The following is a 24316-nucleotide window of genomic DNA, read 5'->3' on the forward strand; positions in this document are numbered from 1 at the left end:
CAAAAAACTATGTCTGTCTTTCTTTCTCTCTCTCTTTTCTTTTGCCTCCTATAACTATTAGAAGATATATAGTGGGTTGCAGTTATAGAGTAGATATTTGAACATAATACAAGTTAACAGTTAATTACATATCCACGTTTGATGGCAATACATCAGCAACTTCATTCTGGAGAAAATTTTCTTGAGTCCTAGGGATGTGGAAATGCTCCTATTTCTCCTGGTTCACTTTGCAAATATACTATGAGCCACAGTACAGTAAAATTTAGAATACACTTAGTGCATTAAAGCTCTGAATTGCTCCACTTTTCTTCAAGTACGGGAACAACATTTTATAGAAAAAGAATACCTAAAACTGAGCCATGTAATCAATGTTCATACCTTCTCAGATGTCTCTAACCATGAGAAACAACCCATAATGAAGGAGTACAGCATGAATGTAAGCAAAGGGATAAAAGGTCTGATGCCTCTTTACATTTAGACAAATAGTAACATTAAATCCTAGAGATGAAAGTATTCTGGGACTTCAGAGATGGCTCAGCAGTTAAGAGCACCAACTGGCCTTCTGAAGGTCCTGAGTTCAAATCTCAGCAACCACACGGTGGCTCACAACCATCCCTAGTGAGATCAGACTCCCTCTTCTGGAGTGTCAGAAGACAGGACAGCTACAGTGTACTTACATAAAATAAGTAATCAAACTACCAAACAGAAAAACAAAAAGAAAGTATTCATCCGTGGGGTAAAGCTTTCACATGTGCCAATTCTCTTCTCAGGTGTGAAAGGAGTCAGAGTGCAGAGAAACCCTCTGAATATACTCAACGTGATAAAGCCTTTGCTTTATGTGCTCACAGTCATGCCCAAAGGCATGAAAGGATTCATACAGAAAAGATCCCCTCTGAAGATACTCACTGTGTCGAAGACATTTTACCTTACAAGAGTCTCCAAGTACATAAAAGAAAACAAACTGGACAGAAGCCCTATGAATGTAAACAATGTGGTAAAGGATTTGCAAAGCTCAGTCATCTTAAAAGGCATGAAAGAATTCATACCGTAGAGCAACCCTTCATATGTAATGAATGTGATAAAGTCTTTTCTTTTGAACATCATCTCCAAACACATATAAGCATACATACTGGAGAGAAACCCTTCAAATGTAATCAGTGTGATAAATCCTTTTCAAAACATAATCATCTTCAAAGTCATAGAAGAACACATACTGGAGAGAAACCCTACAAATGTAATCAGTGTGATAAAGCCTTTTCTGAGAAATGTAATCTCCAAAGCCATATAAGGATACACACTGGAGAGAAACCCTACAAATGTGATCAATGTGATAAAACCTTTTCTGAGAAATGTCATCTCCAAAAGCATATAAGTATACATACTGGAGAGAAACCCTACAAATGTAATCAATGTGATAAAGCCTTTTCTCAATACAGTACTCTTCAAACTCATAGAAGAACACATACTGGAGAGAAACCCTACAAATGTAATCAATGTGATAAAGCCTTTTCTCAATACGGTAATCTTCAAACTCATAGAAGAACACATACTGGAGAGAAACCCTACAAATGTAATCAGTGTGATAAAGCCTTTTCTCGATACAGTACTCTTCAATCTCATAGAAGAACACATACTGGAGAGAAACCCTTCAAATGTAATCAGTGTGATAAAGCCTTTTCTGAGAAATGTAGTCTCCAAAACCATGTAAGGATACATACTGGAGAGAAACCCTACAAATGTAATCAATGTGATAAAGCCTTTTCCCATAACTATCACCTCCACATTCATAGAAGAACACATACCGGAGAGAAACCCTACAAATGTAATCAGTGTGATAAAGCCTTTTCCCATAACTATCACCTCCACATTCATAGAAGAACACATACTGGAGAGAAGCCTTACAAATGTAATCAGTGTGATAAAGCCTTTTCTCAATACTTTTCTCTTCAAACTCACAGAAGAACACATACTGGAGAGAAACCATTCAAATGTAATCAATGTGATAAAGTCTTTTCTCAATACAGTACTCTTCAAACTCATAGAAGAACACATACTGGAGAGAAACCCTTCAAATGTAATGAATGTGATAAAGCCTTTTCTCAATACAGTACTCTTCAAAGTCATAGAAGAACACATACTGGAGAGAAACCCTTCAAATGTAATAAATGTGATAAAGCCTTTTCAAAACACAGTACTCTTCAATCTCATAGAAGAACACATACTGGAGAGAAACCCTACAAATGTAATCAATGTGATAAAGCCTTTTCTGAGAAATGTCATCTCCAAAAACATATAAGTATACATACTGGAGAGAAACCCTACAAATGTAATCAATGTGATAAAGCCTTTTCTCAATACAGTACTCTTCAAACTCATAGAAGAACACATACTGGAGAGAAACCCTTCAAATGTAATCAATGTGATAAAGCGTTTTCTGAGAAATGTCATCTCCAAAAACATATAAGGATACATACTGGAGAGAAACCCTACAAATGTAATCAATGTGATAAAGCCTTTTCTCAATACAGTACTCTTCATACTCATAGAAGAATACATACTGGAGAGAAACCCTTCAAATGTGATCAATGTGATAAAGCTTTTTCACAACACTCTACTCTTCAAACTCATAGAAGAACACATACTGGAGAGAAACCCTTCAAATGTAATCAATGTGATAAAGCCTTTTCTCAATACAGTAATCTTCAATCTCATAGAAGAACACATACTGGAGAGAAACCCTACAAATGTTATCAGTGTGATAAAGCCTTTTCTATGAAATGTAATCTCCAAAACCATGTAAGGATACATACTGGAGAAAAACCCTACAAATGTAATCAATGAGATAAAGGCTTTTCCCAATACTGTCATCTTCAAATTCATAGAAAAACACATACCTAAGAGAAACCCTTCAAATTTAATGAATATGATAAAGCCTTTTCCCAGCATTATAATCTACAAATTCATAAGAGAAGGCATACTAGAGAGAAACCTTACAAGTGTATTCAGTGTGTGTAAGTCTTTTCAAAACATTTTCATCTTCAAAAAATAAAAGAATCCACACTGGAGAAAAAAGCTACGAAGGAATTGGATTGTGAGCAAATTTTTTACAATTTTTTACAATTTATATTTCCGAATGTATAAGTGAACGTACTGAAGAGAAAGACTATGGATGTGATCATAGTCTTAATCGTCATGAACATATTTTAGGGGCCAGAATCCTTCTGAGTATAAGGAATGTGGAAAAATCTATGTCAGGCAGTTATCTCCTAATGCAGCAAGGAGCACATACTGCAGAGAGAGAGAGAGACAGAGAGAGACCGTATAAATATACACAGTGTGGTAAACCTTTGCGTATCACAGTTATCTTTGAATACATAAAAGAGCACACAATATATCTCAGAATACATAAAAGAAGACACTGAAGAGAGAAACTGTGTGAATAATGTGGTAAGGCCTTTGCAGTTGACATTGACATTGATCTCATCATGTATAAATTAACACAGACTTGTAAGAAATCTCATAAAAATAAGAAATGTCATAAGCTTGTGTGTGGACCAGTCGTTTTTTTTCTTGAGAAAAATCCATGCTGCAGGTTAACCCTGGAAATGGAGCCACTGTGGAAACATTTTGTATGTCACAGTATCTGTATGCGAGAGTAAAACCTTTAGCATGGACTGGATCGCTTAAAGTTTGCATGTCACAATAATCTTTTAGGACTTTAAAGAACTCAAAAATAAGGCAATCTATGACTCTGATGGACATGGTTCTATCTTGTGCCAACCCAGTTACATTAATTCACACAACATTAATCATTCTTGAGAAAACCTTTAGCAAATGTCAACTATCTGCTCAAGCATGATGATGTCTATTTTGTTCATACATGGAAACTCATAGGGACAAAAGCCCTGTGAGGTTCATTGATAACGTACTGGTTTAAAATTCACAGTTCACTTTAAGTCCGTAAAATAACTCATTCAGGTGTGAAACACTGTTGGTGAGTATTAGTGCCTTTTCTGTTGTTGTGATAAAATGTCTAAGGTATTGTAGAATACTGAAGTCCCAAACCAGGGTTTCCACCCCAGCTTTGGCCAATTTTTTTCCAGGTAAAACACACACAACTTTTATATTTGTAATAAACCTTAATCAACACCCAATATTGGCTAATATCTATCCTCTATGCTATCTTGTCTATTTGCCAGCCAGTAATTTTGTCATATTGTTTTGCTTTATTTCTTCTGGGTTATGCTTAACTCCATTATTTTATTGTTGACCTAACTTAAGGCTGTTTTTTCTCTGTCTGCTTTCTTGTCCTTGTGGTTCTCCACTGATCCCAAGTCCAGTATCCCTAATCCCTGTCTATGTCTGTTCTGCCCAGCTACTGTCCAGCTATTGGTTGTTGTCATCTTTAATAGCCAGTCAGAAGAAACTTGAGAGCAAGGTCACACACCTTCTCTTAGGTCTGTGTGCAGATCTTGTCTTCTATGGAGCAATCATTTTTTTAGTTCCCTGCTTTTAACATTACAGGTCATAGCAAGAAACGAAACACCAACATGAAGGCAATTTTTAGAAGCATTTAAATTTCATTAGAGTTCTAAAGGGATATAAGATCACCATGATATTGTCAGGGCAACAAGGTCATTTGTGGCAGCTAAAGGAGGAGCTCAGAGCTCACGTCCTCAACCTATAGCCTCAAAGAGAGTATTAGAGCCAGGTGAGGTGTCACTCACCTTTAATCCCAGCACTTGGGAGGCAGAGGCAGGCAAATTTCTGAGTTTGAGGCCAGCCTGGTCTACAGAGTGAATTGCAGCACAGCCAGGGCTACACAGAGAAACCCTGTCTCAATAAAACCGAGAGAGAGAGAGAGAGAGAGAGAGAGAGAGAGAGAGAGAGAGAGAGAGAGAGAGAATGAATGTGTTCGAATGTGTTAGGACTAGACATGATTTGAGGAAGTAAACTCTGAAATTCAACCTAGTGACATAGTTTCTCTAGCAGGCAGACATTTCCTACATCTCCCCATATGACACTACTAACTGAGAAGTATTGATTTCTCTGCCATCAATCCTCTATGCTTGCTTTTTTGTTATATAAGCCAACTCATGATGAAGAAAAACTCTGGATAAGCGTTATTTGCCACAAACCCTGGGTTATAGTAGTCAATGTTTATACAAGAATGACATCATGAATAAAATTTTCTTTGCTGACCAATTTCGTTTAATTTTATTTATGGGGTTTGTCTGCATCTTTGGGTGAGTATGTGCATGTCTATGAAGATTTCCATGATCATTAAGTTGTTGTATCTTCTTCTAGCAGAAGATACACCAAGATGTCCAAACTTGACTTTGTCCCTGGGAATGAAATTTTCTTAATTACTTGGCCATATCTCTAGCCATCTAAATAAATAAAGTATTTTATATCATTATGATGTCAGGAAATAGAAAAAAATAGAAGAGAAACACCCTATCCATGTTGATGACCTTGTTATAGCCTGTAACATCACAGATGTTTTCCATATCAGGGACAACATCCTGTTTCTTCTCTTTTCATCAGAGCCTTGAAGGAAGTAAATTATTTCCCATGGTCCCTCGAGTGTTGTAGTCGAGATCACCAATTGTGCTGGTGGTTTTATTTTCAAACATTTGGAATAGATATTAAAGTTTGTTCTATGTCTTTCAAATCCATTTACAAACGTATATTATGCGATCCTTGACTTCCTTCTGTGATTTCTGTTCAGCTTTAATCCCACTTTTCTTGTTGATAGGTACTCTTCTACTGCAATAAAATGAGTTAGATACTCATCTTCTAAGTGGTCCATTTTTTATTTAAATATGAGGGCAGTGAGATCATACATTTCGAGTAAGGTTGCTGGTGAAAGCATAGTGGGCACGGCTTTGTGTTTCATTTTCTCACCAATTCATGTGAGAGTTGTTTGTTATGCATCCTAGCTTTTGTGTCAGTCACTAATCATTATCCTTTTTCTTTGTTTGTTTTGTTTTTTGTGGGGTTGTTGGTTGGTTGGTTGGTTGGTTGGTTGGTTTTTTTTTTTTTTTTTTTAGTTTTTGAGACAGGATTACTCTGTATAGCCCCTGGCTGTCTTGGAACTCACTTTCTAGACCAGACTGGCCTCGAACACAGAAATCCGCCTGCCTCTACCTCCAAAGTGCTGGGATTAAATTTGTGCTCCCTCATGCCTGCCTTGTCTTTTTACTCTTGATAGACATGTGTCAGCCTTCTGAGTGTAAGTCCAAAGATAGAAGATATACAGTCAGAGGGTCCTCTTTTGTCAAAACACTTTAATATTAATTTTAAAATGGTTAATATATGAAAATAGAAAGAACAGTAATACCTTAGGTATACACCCAGAGCATCCTATTCATCTCTCTCATAGAGATGTAATAATGTAGAATAGTCAGCAATCAACTACGTATCTCACACATAGGTGGGCACGTTGTCGCCAGATAACAATTTTTTTTTCTTGCCTTAATGAGGCTGAATGGTTCAGCCTAGCTGGTTAGAGTAGTTAGGACACAGTCCCTAGTCCTAACACTATTAACAGAAGTCTCCCATCCTATGTAGCTCTGCTACCTAAAAGCCACTCTCTGTGAACTAAGAACATTATTATTTTGGTTTATGGTGGCATCTGTTATAATTCACCAAAACTAGGGTAGACTTCTATTTTTGTTCTACAGATGGTAAAACTGAGGGTCACACAGTTAAGTTGCTTCTGAATCTACTTAATTGGAACTGTTCGTCTTTCACATGCTATAATTCTAATGCATTAGTAATTGAAGTGGAAGCCACCTAAACCAGGTATGGTTGCACATGCCTATATTCATGGTGCTTACAGAGTGAGGACACCAGGATTTCACAGTCATCCAAGTTAAAAGTGGTCAACAGAGTGTGTTGCAAGGTCCGGAGAGCCAAGGCCGAGGTTTCTTTGAGGTTAGAGTAGCTCAGCAGAATTGTTCATGTAAGAGCAGCAACCACAGTACTGTTAGGTGACTTTTCCAATATTGTATATTTGTTTTGTGTCCCTTGTATGTGTGAGGATTGTGGCACTGATACATCTTTTAACTCTATCTTTGAAATCCTCCTTCATGGTTAAAATGTGCACTTGAGTTACAAATCCCCATGTTCCTCAGTGGCTAGACTTGCAGACTCCTTTCCCTATTGCTGTGGTTCAAAGGATAACCTGGGTCCTAAAACTTAAAAAGAATTAAAATGGTAGCATATGTGAAATGCAAAATCTGTTCTTGGCTGGTTTCTCTTGAGCTGAATACACACTCTTTATAAAGAGATTTTTCAAAATAATCATTTACTTTTGTTCAGTGATTTCCTTATCAAAACACATCAGTGCTAGAGCAGCTGTACCTCCAGCCTAGAAAGATGTTTCTGATAAAAACTCTCCCACTTACACTCAGGTGGCCTTGCTCTCAGTTCTTGCTCCTGAGGGCAATAACTTATTGTCTTCTTGATTAAGCTAGCCAAATGGTTAAATGAACTGCCTGCAGCACCACTCAGTTTTAAATGACCTGTTCGAGCCATGTAGTCAATTTTCCACTGCAGTGAGGGGGGAAAGGATTTGCATGTGGAGCATGGCTTCTGCCTTCAGACCAGAGTAGGAGGACAAGATTCTTGTGTAATTCACAGAAAGATACTTGGCACACAAACAACTCTTAGTATCACCATTATGTAGAAGTCCCTAGTTATGCCAGGGTGAGTGAACTTGTAGTTCCCCAGCATTTATTAATTCATGTCATGTGAGAGAAAGCAGATCAGACTGGTGGACATACACATTGGGATGATTAGCTTGGTCTGATGAATATTGAATTTCCCACTAGATGTCAATATTGCCTATATGTCCAATCCACTTGCAAATTTGCTTCAGCTCCAAGGGCTGAGAAACAGGCCAGTGATTTCACTGCATGTGTTAAGTTACATAACTCAGCAGCTAACATTGCTCATGGGGTGATGTAAAACCCTATCTTCTTAACAGCATTCCCTCTGCCAGGGAATGCTCTCCTTTTTTTTGAAAATTGGTGAAGATATGTGAGAACTTTTCAATGATATTTATCTTTTTAAAGAGTTAATAATTGATTTCAGTTTTTTGTTTGTTTGCTTGTTTGTTTGTTCAAGACAGGATTTCACTGTGTCGTCTTAGCTGTCCTGGAGCTCACTCTGTAGACCAGGCTGGCCTCAAACTCAGAAATCCACCTCCCTCTGCCTCCCAAGTGCTGGGATTAAAGGCGTACGCCACCACCCCCTGTGATTTCAGTTTTTGAATGTGATTTCCTTAAAATGTACCTCTGCTATTGTCTCTTAATCGTTTTCATTCTCCAGTACTTTCCAGTCATTAAAAATTCCTTTTCATTTTTAAAGAGTGCTGTAGATTATTTATTTCTGTTTAGAGCATTACCTCTATACCATAGGCTGGCTCATACTCTGTAATTTAGAATTAATGTGATCTTCCAGTCCTGTCTCTGCTGCCACAAGCTTGGATGTCAGTCCTGCACCTCTCCCAGCCTGGGCCTTGACTGCATTGAAAGGAAAGATAGGCCAGTGAATGGTTGTCATCCAACTTCTGTTTTCTGTTGGGACTGTCCAATGAAGCTGCACCAGTGCAAGAATTGAATTTTGTGACCAACTTTGAAATATTATTAGTCACAGCCCAGAAAGGGTCGTTACAAAAGGAGGTTGATAATATCTCTTTTTTGACAGTACTTAAGATTCACATTGAGGTAATCAATTTTAGATGATTAATAACTGTCCTGCTGACCCATTTTTCTATCCAACCCCAGGCAATCAAGAATCTGGATAAGAAGCTGAACTTGCTAAAATGTCAAATTACTGTACTTATACTTGTTCTACCAAGAATAATATCTAGGTAATGATTGTCTTGCTACAAAATAAGACAATTTTTTTTTTTACAGTTTTAAGATGATCCTCCTGAGGGCTGGCGATATGGCTCAGTGGGTAAGAGCACTGACTGCTCTTCTTAAGGTCCTGAGTTCAAATCCCAGCAACCACACAGTGGCTCACAACCACCAGAGATCTAACGCCCTCTTCTGGTGCGTCAGAAGTCAGCTACAGTGTACTTATATATAATAATAAATCAGTCTTTATCCTGAGAGACTAGGCCTGAGTAACACTTGGTGTGCTCTAATACACTTCCCTCCTCTCTGGAGCACATAATCATCAAGCCTTTTCCACTTTAAAACTGTATTTTCCATTATACTTACAGCATTCCCACCATCTTTCTTCTCAAACATAAAATGAAAATAAAGTATAAAAATGGAGTCTTCTATGTGGATGTCACAGCTTTGAGACAGACAGCAATCAGGATGAGGTAAAATGCACTGCAGTTCGAATTACTGTAGTTAATGACGTAACACTGAACAGGTGGGCACCATGAGGACGTTTTACAATTTGCAATCCTTACCATGGGAAAACCGACCTTTATTCAGGAGCTTTTGATTTGACAGAAAAAATACTTAGATCTAGGACACAGCTTCTGGTGGCAGCTTATATATATAAAGGATAATGAAGATGGTAACTTTCTCTTTTTCTGCTTGCTGTATCTTGTAAGAGAGATCACTTTATTTTTCTAGCATTAGAGATTCCTTCTTTGGAATTCTGGCATATGCTGTGGACCAGCTGTGACATACAAGCACTACTGTATTCTTCAACTTTTCTTTCGTATATAGTCTTTGTTTTACTAGTTGGACCACATTCTGTGAGCCATTCTTTTCTCTTTTTCTTTAAGATTTATTTATTTATTATGTATAAGTACACTGTAGCTGTTTTCAGACACATTATCTCTCTTCCCGGCCTCAGATGCTCTGGCCCTGCTTTCTCTGGCCCACAGATTTATTTATTTATTTATTTATTTATTTATTTATTTAATGTAAATACACTGTAGCTGTCTTCAGACACCCCAGAGGAGGGCATCAGATCACATTACAGATGGTTGTGAGCCACCATGTGGTTGCTGGGATTTGAATTCAGGACCTTCAGAAGAACAGTCAGTGTCTCTTACCTGCTGAGCAATGTCTCCAGCTCTGCTGTGAGCCATTCTTACAAATTCACTATCTGCATGCATAGAGAGATCCATGCTATGAGTTCTGTTCCCATGGAAAAACTTTAATAATACAAATATGTTTTTTCACCTTCCTTCGTAGGAAGATGTGCTGGCGAACAATAGTGCTCCATAGTGATTGGAATCCATCCCCTGCTTTTCTCCAAGGGTTGTCTGGAATCTCATGTTGAAAGGGCAAAATAAACTTCACTTCTGGAGAATCATAATGAAAGGGAGTGATAAACTCCACTTATCTCCTTTAAGGAGCCCATTTGTCTCCATTTGGAAGACAGGGCCTGGTTTTGAAAACAGCCATAAAGCACCAGCTTCAGGAACAGGCCACAGTAACAGAAGAAAAGTCGTAAGACACCAACTCTAGGAACAGATCTTAAGTCCAGAACAAATTCATAACCCACAGAGACCAGCCCAAAAAACAAGGGGTGATATCCTCTCTCAGAATGAGCCATCTGCACTGGGCAGCCCTATTTCATCATGTGGTTAGAAGTCCATGACAGAGGCATGCAGACAACTGACAACCTGTGACCCCCTAGCACCAACCAATGAAATTTTTGATCCCCTAGATTGTTTCCCTGGTTCCTATAAAAAAAAGCTTTCATGCCTTTGTCTGAGGTAGCTATTTCAATGAATGATTGACTCCTGTATGATGATTGTTTCTGCACAGTAAGCCCTCTTTGTTCTTGCATAGTATCTGAGTCTGGGGTCTTCCTTCAGTGATTTTCAGACACATACATTATGTAGCAGATGAATATTACCTAGTTTTCCTGGTGGAAGTGTGAAATCAGAGAATCACATATCATATTTTGTGTCCTAAAATCTCTAACAATTTTTAATATCCTCAGAATCTTTCTGCAAATGGGTCATATAATGACTAATGGATTTTTGAAGCTCTCCATCTTGATTCAAGGTTTAGCATGAGAAGGGGGGGAGGAGGAGGGGTAGAGAGAAAAGACGACGAAAAATAAGAGAAAGAACAAGAAGGAGACCAAGAAGAAGATGAAAAGAAGGAAGAGCAGGAGAAGAAGAAATAGAACAGAAAGAGGAGGTGCAACAGTATGAGGAGAAGGTGGAGGAGAAGGGAGGAGGAGGAGCTGGGGTGGGTGAAGAAATCCTTGCTTAGTGTTGGAAGACAGAAAGGTAGGCTATTGAAAGATAGGCAAAAGTGATACTGAAAGGCAAAACTTGCCATTGTGATAATGGGTCAGCTCCTGCACAAGAAAGCTGGGCCAGGAAACCTAATGTTGCTGTGTGTCCTTCAGCACAGTGTAACCCTAAGGAAGGTGCTAGTGTCACTCAAGATTCACTGACCAATCAGAAACACCAGGAAGACCCTCCAGTCAGAAGAGGAGGAGGGTTCTTCCATATGCATTGTTCTGTTCACCTCCATTGCTGAGCAGGCTTTTGCAGTTGGTGTGATATGCTTTGACTTCTATTGCTGAGTGCCTTAGGCAAGTGGCAGCCGTGACCACTGCCCCCTAACCTGAATTCCTAGTGGACTGAGAAGTGGGAGATGAGGTGGTGACTCTCCCCTGGGCGGAGTAGAAACCAGCAGCCTTCTGTCAGGATCCTAATAACTTTTTTGTGGGAGCTGGATCTACAAAAACATTTGGAACACGGGATTTCCTGTAGAAACATCCTTTTAAAAATGTTTTATTTCTAATTCATTTTTTACACTCCATATTCTATTCTGTGCCCTTCCCCATCCATCCTCTGAGTGCTCCACATCCCACACTTCCTCCCCACCTCACCCCATCTACACGTGGATGCTTCCATCGCCAACCCCGCCTGAACTCTAAACACCTAGTCTCTTGAGGGTTAGGTGTATCATCTCGGAATGAACACAGAACCGGAAGTCCTCTACTGGATGTGTGTTGGGGGTCTCATATCAGCTGATATATGTTGTCTGTTTGGTGGTCCAGATTAAATGAGACTGCTGGTCCTCCTACAGGATTGCCCTTCTCCTCAAGTTCTTTCAGCCTTCCCTAATTCAACAACAGGGGTCAGCTGCTTCGGTCCCTTGCTTGGGTATAAAAAGCTGCATCTGACTCTTTCAGCTGCTGTTGGGAGCTATTTAGACAACTCCTGATCTCTGAATTGGGCCTCTCCCCCTGAGAAGAAAAGGGGGTCAAAAGCGGGCCACCAACACATGGATTCCGAGAACCACGGGATGTTCCAGCCCTAGGTCAACACCGATGTCCTGACCACACCCTGATACCACCAAGTTCCTGCTTCCGGGTGTAGCTGCCAAAAGAAAGAATTTCTATTGCGCCCCCCTCCCATAAGTACTTCTTTTTTTGCTTCTATTGCTCTACCCCTCCCACTGATAAGTATCTGTACTTCCCCTTTTGCTTGTGCATTTAAACCTTGGACCTTTCTCAATACATGGGGATCTTGATACAACTTCAGAACAGTTTCCCTGTCCTTATTCGTACAAGACCCTCATCTCTCTCTACCCCCCATTTGGTTATTAGGAGTAGGTCCCCTCGAGATCCTCGAATAACTGGACCTGCTGGACGGGTCAAGCTGCTTGTTGGGTCTTTCATGATCTCTTATTGTGAGCTTTAACTCTTTTTTTAAGCTTTACGTAGCCCCAGTAATAGTGTCAGGCTTTGGAACCGCACCTTGAGCTGGAGCCCACTTTGGGCCTGTTGCTAGACCTTCTTCTCCTCAGGCTCCTATCCATTTCCATCCCTGTAATTTTTTCAGGCAGAAACAATTATGGGACAGAGATGTGACTGTGGAATTGCAACCCCATCCCTCATTTGATGTCCTGTCTTCCTGCTGGAGGTGGGCTCTATAATTTCCCTCTTCCTACTGTCAGGAATTTCATCAAAGGTCCCTCCCTATGAATCTTGGTAATCTCTCACTTCCCAAGTCTCTGGTGCATTCTGGGGGTGTGTGTGGGGTGTCCCCCCACCTCCTATTTCCTGAGGTTGCCTGTTTACATTCATTCTGCTGGCCCTCAACTCTTCAGTCCTTTTCTCTCACCCAATAGCAGATCAGGTTCCCCTCTACCTCCCACTGTTCCCCAACCCTGTCCACTTTCCCTCTCAAGTTGCTCCCTCCCTCCCCACTTGTGATTGATTGCTTTCTTCTCTCTTCCAAGTGGGAATGAGGCGTCCTCACTTGGACACTTCAGCTTGTTGAGCCTTTTGAATTCTGTGGACTGTGTCTTGTGTATTCTGTATAGGTTTTTTTTTCTTTTTCTATTTTTTTGGCTAATATCCAGTTATTTTTGTTTAAGATTTATTTTATTTATTTATTCATTTATTTATTCATTTATTTATATGTAAGTACACTGCAGCTATCCTCAGATACTCCAGAAGAGGACATCAGATTTCATTACAGATGGTTGTGAGCCACCTTGTGGTTGCTGGGATTTGAACTTGGGACCTTAGGAAGAGCAGTAGGCGCTCTTAACCACTGAGCCATCTTGCCAGCCCCTAATATCCAGTTATCAATGAGTACATACCATGCATGTCCTTTTGGGTGTGAGTTACCACACTCAGAATGATATTTTCTAGATCCATCCATTTGCCTGCAAAACTCAGGATGTCCTAGTTCTTAATAGCTGAGTAGTATTCCATTGTGTACATGAACCACCTTTTCTGTATCCATTCTTCTGTCGTGGGACATCTAGGTTGTTTCCAGCTTCTGGCTATCACAAATAAGACAGCTATGAACATAGTGGAACCCCTGCCCCTTTGGCATGGTGGGGGGCATCTTTTGGGTATATTCCCAAGAGTGTTATAGCTGGGTCTTCAGGTAGATCTATTCCAATTTTCTGATGAACCTCCAGATTGATTTCCAGAGTGATTGTACCAGTTTGCCATCTCACCAACAATGGAGGAATGTTCCTCTTTATCCATGTCCTCTCCAATATGTGTTGTCACCTGAGGTTCTGATCTTAGCCATTCTGACTGGTGTACGGTGAAATCTCGGGTTCCTTTTGGCACTTCTCTGATCACTAAGGACTTTGAACATTTCTTTAGGTGTTTCTCAGCCATTCGAGATTCCTCAGTTGTGAATTCTTGGTTTAATTCTGTACCCCATATTTTGATTGGGTTGTTTGGTTTTTTGGTAATTATCTCCTTGAGTTTGTTATATATTTTAGATATTAGCCCTCTATCAGATGTGGGGTTAGTGAAGATTATTTCTCAATTAGTAGTTTTCTGATTTGTCTTATCAACTATGTACTTTGCCTTCCCGAAGCTTTCCAGTTTTATGAGGTACCATTTATCAATTCTTGATCTTAGAACATGAGCCATTGGAGTTCTGTTTAGGAAATTTCCCCCTGTGCCAGTGAGTTCAAGGCTCTTTCCCACTTTCTCTTCTCTTAGATTCAGTGTATCTGGTTTTATGTGAAGGTCCTAGATCCATTTGGACTTGAGCTTTGTACAAGGTGACAAATATGGGTCTATTTTCATTCTCCTACAAACAGACAGCTAGTTAGACCAGCACCATTTATGGAAGATGCTTTCTTATTCCATTGTTTATTTTTGGCATCTTTGTCAAAGATCAAGTGTTTGGTAAGTGTGTGAATTTATTTCCTGTGTCTTCAATTCTATTCCATTGATCAATATGTCTGTCTCTGTACCAATACCATGTAGTTTTTATCACTATTTCTCTGTAGCAATGCTTGAGGTTTTCTTTTTCCAGGTTTGCCTCTATTTGTGTTTTCTTTATTGTTTCTCCTTCTACTTTTTTGCTTGGACCGCTTTCTGCAATTCCTTCACCTGTATGGTTGTGTTTTTCTGTATTACTTTAAGAGATTTATTTCCTCCTTAAGGGCTTTTCCCTGTTTACCTGTGTTTTCCTGTATTTCTTTCAGTGAGTTATTTATATCCTCCTTAAAGAAATCTATTATCTTCATGAGATAGGATTTTAGGTCAGCTTCCTGATTTTCAGGTGTGTTGGTGTATTCAGGGCTTGTTGTGGGAGAACTGGGTTCTGATGGTGTCCACCTATATTGACTTCTGTTTCTTATGATCTTTTGCTTGCCTCTCTCCATCTGGTTATCCCTGGTGTTTGCTGGTCTGGGTGACTTGTCTGGAGTCTGCCTCTTTTGTCCCTGGGTTGCTTCAGGTCTCCTGGTAGGCTTGAGGCCCTCCTAGTACCAGACCTCCTGTGGGACGTTCCAACTGAAGTGGGGAGTCTTCAAAGGGACAGAAAAGCTCTTGATCTGTTGCCCTGGCTGCACTAGATCTCCTGGGAGGACTTCAGACTATTGGGTCTTCAGAGGAGCAGTCCCGCTGTGGTCCTGTGTGAAGCTGTTCTCCAGGATGGACAGTAGACTGTGGTTTCTGTTTCCCTGTGTACAGCAGAACTCCAGGGAGGCTTTCTGTCTGTTGGGTCAGTTGCCCTGCATGCCACAGAGCCCCCAGGAGTTGGTGCCCAGTTGCCCTGTATACAGAGGAACCACTGAGGTCCCTTCAAGCTGTGGTGTCTTCAGGGGGTCATACCAGTTGGCTATCGGTTTCTCAGTTGCCCTGTGAGTAGCAGATCTCCTGAGATGCCTCAGGCTGTAGTGTCAGTTACCCTGAGTACAGTCAAGAGTGATACAGGGTAGGCAGAAGCTAGATCATAGACTAACTTAAGATAAAGGCACTCAGCTGCTCACCAATATGAAGAAGGACCTGATTCGCACAAGTTGGTTGATTTTGTAGTTTTCTAGCCTAGGTTAATTTGTACATTTTAATATAAACACACAAGACTGGTGGGTGTACAATTTGAAGTATTTAGGTTGATCCAATGAATACTGAATTTCCAGTTAGGGTACTGTCCTATGTGGATTTGTGTGGTCCTCTTTGACATGGTTAAGTCAGCTCAGATTTTTGAGACACAGGCCACTCATTAGGTGCAGCTGTGTGTGTCAGGTGACAGGACTCAGCAACTACCAATCCACATACAGGCAAGATCAAAAAGTATTTTATTAATACCATTGCCTCTGCCAAGGAATGTCCTGCTCTTTTTCAATGTCAATAATCCTGTGTGTTATATATATTCCTGCAAAGTCCATTTTTGGCATTAATTTATAATTTTTTTGTTGTTGTTGGTTTTTCGAGACAGTGTTTCTCTGTCTAGCCTTGGCTGTCCTGGAACTCACTATGTAGAGCAGGCTGGCCTGGAACTCAGAAATCCGCCTGCCTCTCATTTTTTTAAAGAATCACAGGCTAACCAACTTTGGCAGAGTGGCTGGATATAAAATTAACTTAAATCAGTAGCCTTCCCCTACTCAAAGGATACACAGGCTGGGATAGGAATTAGGGAAATGCCACCCTTCGCAGTAGTCACAAATAATAAAATACCTTGGTGTAACACTAGCTAAGCAAGTGAAAGATTTGTAAAACTTTCAAGTTTCTGAAGAAAGAAATTGAAGAAAACCTCAGAAAATGGAAAGATCTCCCATGCTTGTGGATTGGCAAGATTAATAAAGTAAAAATGGCCGTCTTTCTAAACGTAATATACAGATTCAATACAGTCCCTTTCAAAATTCCTACTCAATTCTTCATAGAGTAAAAAAGCAATTGGAAATTCATTTGGAATAACAATAAACCCAGGTTCCTGAAAACTATTCTCAACAATAAAAGAACTACTGGAAGAATCACCACCCCTGACCTCAAGCTGTAATAAAACTGCCTGGTATGGGTCCAGTGACAGGCAGGAAGATCAAGGGAATGAAGTTTGTAAGAACCAGCCACATAAAATTCCTTGTTAATTGAGACACTTGGTTTTAGGATTTAATCACAACAGATCTAGCTTGCTAGTCAGAAAAATAAAATGCTAAGTAAAACATGAATTTGCAGCTTGACAGAACCTAGGAATGTTGTCATTTCCATTTAGGTTGAAAATATAGGATCTTTAAATGGTAAAGGCATTGAAATATATATTTATCTTAATTGACTGTCCTCATAGAACCCAAAAGATTGGCTCTGTTATATGCATACAGCTGGGTGTAGTGGCACATGAGTTTACTCCCAGTACTTTGGAGGCAGAGGCAGGCGAATTTCTGAGTTCGAGGCCAACCTGGTCTACAGAGTGAGTTCCAGAACAGCCAGGGCTGTATAGAGAAACCTTGTCTCAAAAAACCAAAAACCGGGGGCTGGTGAGATGGCTCAGCGGGTAAGGGCACTGACTGCTCTTCCAAAGGTCCTGAGTTCAAATCCCAGCAACCACATGGTGGCCCACAACCATCTGTAATGGGATCGGATGCCCTCTTCTGGTGTGTCTGAAGTCAGCTACAGTGAATTTATGTATAATAATAAATAAATCTAAAAAAAATAATAATAAAAAACAAACAAAAAACATTAAAAGAAAAGAGTAATATATTGTCTTAGGGTTTCTATTCCTACACAAAAATCATGCCCAAGAAGCAATTTGGGGAGGAAAGGGTTTATTCAGCTTGCACTTCCATACTGCTGTTCATGACCAAGGAAGTCAGGACTGGAACTCAAGCAAGTCAGGAAGCAGGAGCTAAAGCAGAGGCCATGGAGGGATGGCCCTTACTGACTTGCTTCCCCTGGCTTGCTCAGCCTGCTCTCTTATAGAACCAATACTACCAATCCAGAGATGGCACCACCCACAAGGGAACCTCTCCCCTTGATCACTAATTGAGAAAATGCCTTACAGCTGGATCTCATGGAGGCATTTCTCCAACTGAAGCTACTTTCTCTGTGATAACTCCAGCCTGTGTCAAGTTGACAAAAAACTAGCCAGTACATGCATACAAAGGAAATCAATGTCATAAGTTTTCAGTGGGAAAGAGACTCCATGAAAAATTGAGCTATTGGGCCATTTGTGTGATATTTTGGCCTCAAAACCTTCTTGTTTTGCCTATGCTCTGGGATATTGACTAAGGCAGGATTAAAAGATAAGGGTGCTGAGTTCCTAGATTGAATAATAAATCTTTAGAACAGTTATTTCTAATGACTCATTCATGAGAAAAGTGAAATAACTCAACAAGTGGGTTAGAAACGAAAGCAAATTTGTTGGTTATATAGAAGAACATCAGATAGTTTGAGATGACCATCAAGTGCTGAAAGAAATACATAAGTTGAAATGCAAGAACATTGTCACCATTAAAGAAAAGGTCTTGGGCCGGTAAGATGGCTCAGTGGTTAAGAGCACCTGACTTCTCTTCTGAAGGTCCAAAGTTCAAATCCCAGCAACCATATGGTGGTTCACAACCATCTGTAATGAGACCTGGCGACCTCTTCTGGAGTGTCTGAAGACAGCTACAGTGTACTTACATATAATAAATAAATAAATCTTTAAAAAAAAGAAAAAAGAAAAGAAAAGGTCTTTACCCAGGCAGGTAGCATAAGCCTTTAATCCCAGCACTTGGGAGGCAAAGTCAGGCAGATTTCTGAGTTTGGGGTCTTTTCTATGGACTGGAAATTTTAGAAGGTGCCATGAGATTAAAATCTTTCCTACAAAATTTCTAATTAATGGTGGGAATAGTCAAAGTGATTCCCAGTCCCAGTAAATAACTTCATAAAAAATCTGCTACAACTCTGGTTCACCTATAGTGGTTTCAATCCCAGTTTAGAAGCCAAACTCAGGACAACCACTTATGTCTTGTGGGTTCTGGAAAGAAGAGTGATGCAAAATTTAAGGTCAAGGATGCTTGGTCTGTGGTTTCAGTTCAGCACTGTTCCAGTTCCTCTCTTCCTAAGCATCAGAGCCCCAATGTCAAACCTGGGTGAGCTCACTGCTTGAAGCTGTGAGGATTAATACTTAGTTGCATTATCTGAACTCAGGATGTTGAGATACACAAGGTATGAGACATCTGCTATGGACAGCTGCATATATAGAGGAGAAGTAACAAACCCAAGAGACATAGGAGAAGTTGCCCCTTAAAATTGAAGCCACACAGGCCATGCGTGGTGGCACACACCTTTAATCCCAGCACTTGGGAGGCAGTGGCAGTTAGATTTCTGAGTTCAAGGCCAGCCTTCTCTACAGAGTGAGTTCCAGGAAAGCCAGGACTATACAGAGAAACCCTGTCTCAAAAAAAAACAAAAAAACAAAAAAACAAAAAAAATTTGAAGCTACATGTGTCTGAGACAGAGCAACAGGACTTGCTGTTTCTCCTGCTGGCTTCTTCCTTTGCCCCATCTACCCACTGTATTCATTCCTGTCTATTGGAATGGGAAAGGGCATTCTGTGCCATTTTATGTTATAAAAATATAACTTGTATTCAGACTTTAGAATATGTGACAGTCCAAAAATTGCCTTGAGGGTCAAAAGAGACTTTGCACATTGGAACAGTGTATATGCTGTTGCAGATTTTAAGGGTCTATGAAATTAGATTCAAGGCAATTTTATCATGGAATGACTGTGACTTGGGTAGTTAGGTGTATCAAAGAGCTTCCAGATAGCAAGTTAGCTTTAAACTTTTGTCTCTTCCCGGTGTCCTTCCTTGATGAGAATATGGAGGTTTTTGTAGAAGAAGCCACACTAGTTGCAATTCCTTATTGAGATGGTATTTGAGTGTCTATTGGTTTAATCCATTTCCTCTTCTTTCTGTTTATTTGGTTTTGATTGAAATTCATCCTGTAGCTTCCTTCAAACATCCTTCCTTCCTTCCTGTCATGCCTTCCCCATAATAGACGCTGTCTTTAAATCCCTTAAGATGCTGTGGAAGCAATAGCTAGCTGGTCAGTCTTAAGTTATTTTACTCAACTAAAGTTTTCATACTTTATTTTTGTTTTCTGTCTTTGAAGATAATGTTTCTCTGTCGCCCTACCTAGTAGTCTTGTATGCCAGCCAGGCGTTGAACATAGAGATCAAATTGATTCTGACTTCAAATGTTGGGACCAAATGTGGGCCAACTAGCCTGGCCTGTTTTATTGACAGATGGGCCTGTAATGTGTGTGTATTTCGTATGTGTGATGTCAAGCACATGCTTTTGTGCTGAGCTTTATCCACCTCCTGGTTTTTGAAATTTCACAGACATTATCATCCTATTTCCCAGCATGGCATGTATGCATGGCATTAATACTGCTTAGACTTCTCAGTTATTGGATGACAGGTACTGACCTTCTTTATAGTTGTTGTTTTTGTTGTGACTTATGTTGGGAACACTATGAGTCTTTAGTCTGTATGCATTAATATACACCTCATGTGTGTCCAGCCCTCACAGTAGACAGAAGATGGCCTGAAACCTCCTGAAAGTGGAACAAGGGAAAACTGTGAAACCTCTGTAAGTAGAGATAATTGAGTTCACTCATTTGTAGGAGCAGCAAGAGCTCTTCATGTGGCATGTAGCCTTTTAACTACCTTGCCTTAAGTTCCAGACAGGCACACATCCAGCTCCTGCTCTGGTTGCCTTGGATCAGCAGATGAAAGTCACACAAACACAGACACATTAATATTTTTACCCTGCCTTATGGCTCAGTGGCTGGGCTTTTCCAAGCTTCTCACACTTAGTGTGTCCTTTCCTTTACTCCTAGCTCAACACTCTATATCTCTTTAGAGATAGCTTAGTTATCTAGTTACATCTCCTTGTTCAACATCTTAAACCAACCATCAGCTTAATTGTCCAGTTACCTTTTTACCTTTTATGTTTTCTTTTGTTTTTTGAGACATGGTTTCTCTGTGTAGCTCTGGCTGTCCTGGAACTCACTCTGTAGACCAGGCTGGCCTCAATCTCAGAAATCCACCTGTTTCTGCCTCCCAAGTGCTGGGATTAAAGGTAAGTGCCACCACTACCAGGCAGCTGCTGTCAACTTTGTTGATTGATCATAAAGCAATTGGGGAAAAGGACCTTTAGAGTTTACATGCAGGTTCCCAATCAGAGCTTCAAAACAACCCCATATATTTCACAGCTGAGTTATGTCTCCTGCCCTATGTTGTTTTCTTCTGTCCAATTGTAACTGTTTAAACATATATTCCCCTTTGGTAACATCCCATTAACAATATGGATTTATATGAAGCCACAATTACTCTGATACCTAAACCACACAAAGAACACATCTAAACAATGATCCATCATGACCAACTAGGCTTCATCCCAGGGATGCAGAGATGGTTTAATATTTGGAAATCCATCAACATAATCCACTATGTAAACAAACTCAAAGACAAAAACCACATGATCATCTCACTGGATGCTGAGAAAGCATTTGAAAAAAAATCCAACACCCCTTCATGATTAAAGTCATGGAAAGATCAGGAATTCAAGGACGATACTTAAATATAATAAAAGCAATATACAGCAAACAGTAGCCAACATCAAACTAAATGGAGAGACAGTTGAAGCAATCCCACTAAAACCAGGGACTAAACAAGGCTGCCCACTTTCTCCCTACCTATTCAATTTAGTACTTGAAGTCCTAGCCAGAGCAATTTGACAACAAAAGGAGATCAAAGGGATACAAATTGGAAAGAAAGAAGTCAAAATATCATTATTTGCAGATGATATGATAATATACATAAGTGACCCTAAAAATTCCACCAGAGAACTCCTAAACCTGATAAACAGCTTCACTGCAGTAGCTGGATGTAAAATTAACTCAAATAAATCAATGGTCTTTCTCTACACAAAGGATAAAGGGGCTGAGAAAGAAATTAGGGTAACAACACCCTTCACAATAGTCACAAATAATACAAAATACCTTGGTGTGACTCTAAGGAAGAGAAAGATCTATATGATAAGAACTTCAAATCTCTGAAGAAAGAAATTGAAGATCTCAGAAGATGGAAAGATATCCCATGCTCATGGATTGGCAGGATGAATATAGTGAAAATCTTGCCGAGAGCAATCTACAGATTCAATGCAATCCCCATGAAAATTCCAACTCAATTCTTCACTGAGTTTGAAAGGGCAATTTGCAAATTCATCTGGATAACAAAAAACCTAGGATATCGAAAACTATTCTCAACAATAAAAGAACCTTTGGTGGAATCACCATGCCTGACCTCAAGCTGTACTACAGAGCAATTGTGATAAAAACTGCTTGGTACTGGTACAGCAACAGATAGGTAGATCAATGGAATAGAATTGAAGACACAGAAAAGAATCCACACACCTATGGTCACTTGATCTTTGACAAGGGAGCTAAAACCATCCACTGGAAAAAATACAGCAATTTCAACAAATGGTGCTGGCACAACTGTCGATTATCATATAGAAGAATGGGAATTGATCCATTCTTATCTCCTTGTACAAAGCTCATGTCTACGTGGATCAAAGAACTCCACATAAAACCTGAGACACTGAAACGTATAGAGGAGAAAGTGGGGAAAATCCTCAAAAATATCAGCACAGGGTAACAATTCCTGAACACAATAGCAATGGCTTGTGCTATAAGATCAAGAATGGACAAATGGGACCTCATAAAATTGCAAAGCTTCTATAAGGCAAAGGATACTGTCATTAAGACAAACAGGATGCCGGGCATGGTGGCACATGCCTTTAATCCCAGCAATTGGGAGGCAGAGGCAGACAAATTTCTGAGCTCGAGGTCAGCCTGGTCTACAGAGTGAGTTCCAGGACAGCCAGGGCTGTACAGAAAAACCTTGTCTCAGAGAAAAAAAAAAAAAAAAAGACAAAAAGGACACCAAGAGATTGGGAAAGCATTTTTACCAATCCTAAATCTGATAGGGGACTAATATCTAATATGTACAAAGAGCTCAAGAAGCTGGACTCCAGAAATTCAAATAACCCCAGTAAAAAATGGGGTACACAGCTAAACAAAGAATTCTCAACTGAATAATACCAAAGGGCTGAGAAGCACCTGAAAAAAATGTTCAGCATCCTTATCATCAGGGAAATGCAAATCAAAACAACCCTGAGCGTCAACCTCACACCAGTCAGAATGGCTAAGATAAAAAATTCAGGTTACAGCAGATGCTGGTGAGGATGTGGAGAAAGAGAACACTACTCCATTGTTGGTGGGATTGCAATCTTGTACTACGACAACTCTGGAAGTCAGTCTATCGGTTCCTCAGGAAATTGGACATAGTACTACCAGAAGATCCAGCAATACCTTTTCTGGGCACGTACCAAGAAGATCTTCCAATTGCTAATAAGGACAAAAACTCCACTATGTTCATAGCAGCCTTATTTATAATAGCCAGAAGCTAGAAAGAACTCAGATGTCCCTCAACAGAGGAATGGATACAGAAAATGTGGTACATTTACACAATGGAATACTACTCAGCTATTAAAAACAATGAATTTATGAAATTCTTAGGGAAATGGATGTATCTGAAGGATATCATCCTGAGTGAGGTAACCCAATAACAAAAGAAGTCACTTAATATGCACTCTCTGATAAGTGGATATTAGCCCAGAAACTTAGAATACCCAAGATACAATTTGCAAAACACAAGAAAATCAAAAAGAAGGAAGACCAACGTGTGGATACTTCATTCCTCCTTAGAATAGGGAACAAAATACCTATGGAAGGAGTTACAGAGACAAAGTTTGGAGCTAAGACGAAAGGATGACCATCCAGAGACTACCCCACCCGGGGATCCATCCCATAATCAGCCACCACACCCAGACACTATTACATTTGCCAGCAAGATTTCGCTGAAAGGACCCTGGTATAGCTGTCTCATGTATTTGCTATGCCAGTGTCTGGCAAATACAGAAGTGGATGCTCACAGTCATCTATTGGATGGAACACAGGGGCCCCAATGGAGGAGCTAGAGAAAGTACCCAAAGAGCTGAAGGGGTCTGCAACTCTATAGGTAGAACAACAATATGAACTAACCAGTACCCCTAGAGCTCATGTCTCTAGCTGCATATGTAGCAGAAGATGACCTAGTCAGCCATCATTGGGAAGAGAGGCCCCGTGGTCTTGCAAACTTCATATGCCCTAGTACAGGGGAACCCCAGGGCCAAGAAGCAGGAGTTGGTGGGTAGGGGAGCAGGGCCGGGGGAGGGTACAGGGAACTTTTGGGATAGCATTTGAAATGTAAATAAGAAAATATCTAATAAAACAAAACAAAAAACAAAACTAAAAAATATGGATTGAGCCAGTACAGCTCAAGTTTGTGGAAGTTGAATACAGACTGATTGTATGTACCATTCTCTTAGGAATTTAAATAAAAACCTATGAGTTCTTTCTCTCTTTCCAGTTTGGTTGGTTAATTCTGGCAGGGGACATAGGGTCTTACTATGCAACACTGGCGTCCTAGAACTCATTGTTAACAGCACAGTGGCATCAAACTCAATGTGATACTTCTGCCTCTGTCTCCTGACTGCATCGTTAA

The 24316-nt window shown here is 40.0% G+C and overlaps 1 protein-coding gene across 3 annotated transcripts in view; it reads left to right on the top strand.

Annotated features, from left to right (window-relative positions):
* The window catches only part of Gm3325 (predicted gene 3325), a 38016-nt gene extending 32221 nt beyond the window's left edge, over positions 1-5795 (top strand). For 2 of the 3 annotated variants that reach the window (NM_001378509.1, XM_011244594.3), the window contains one exon: positions 771-5795. In NM_001378509.1, coding sequence (NP_001365438.1) covers positions 771-1051 — 281 coding nt within the window. In that variant the 3' untranslated portion in view covers positions 1052-5795. The remainder of the gene's footprint in view (positions 1-770) is intronic. The other variant, XM_011244596.3, reaches the window with a different exon arrangement.
* Positions 5796-24316: the final 18521 nt, after the last annotated feature.

Source organism: Mus musculus, chromosome 13 (genome assembly GCF_000001635.26).
Source record: "Mus musculus strain C57BL/6J chromosome 13, GRCm38.p6 C57BL/6J".
In the NCBI taxonomy this organism is placed as follows: Eukaryota; Metazoa; Chordata; class Mammalia; order Rodentia; family Muridae; genus Mus; species Mus musculus.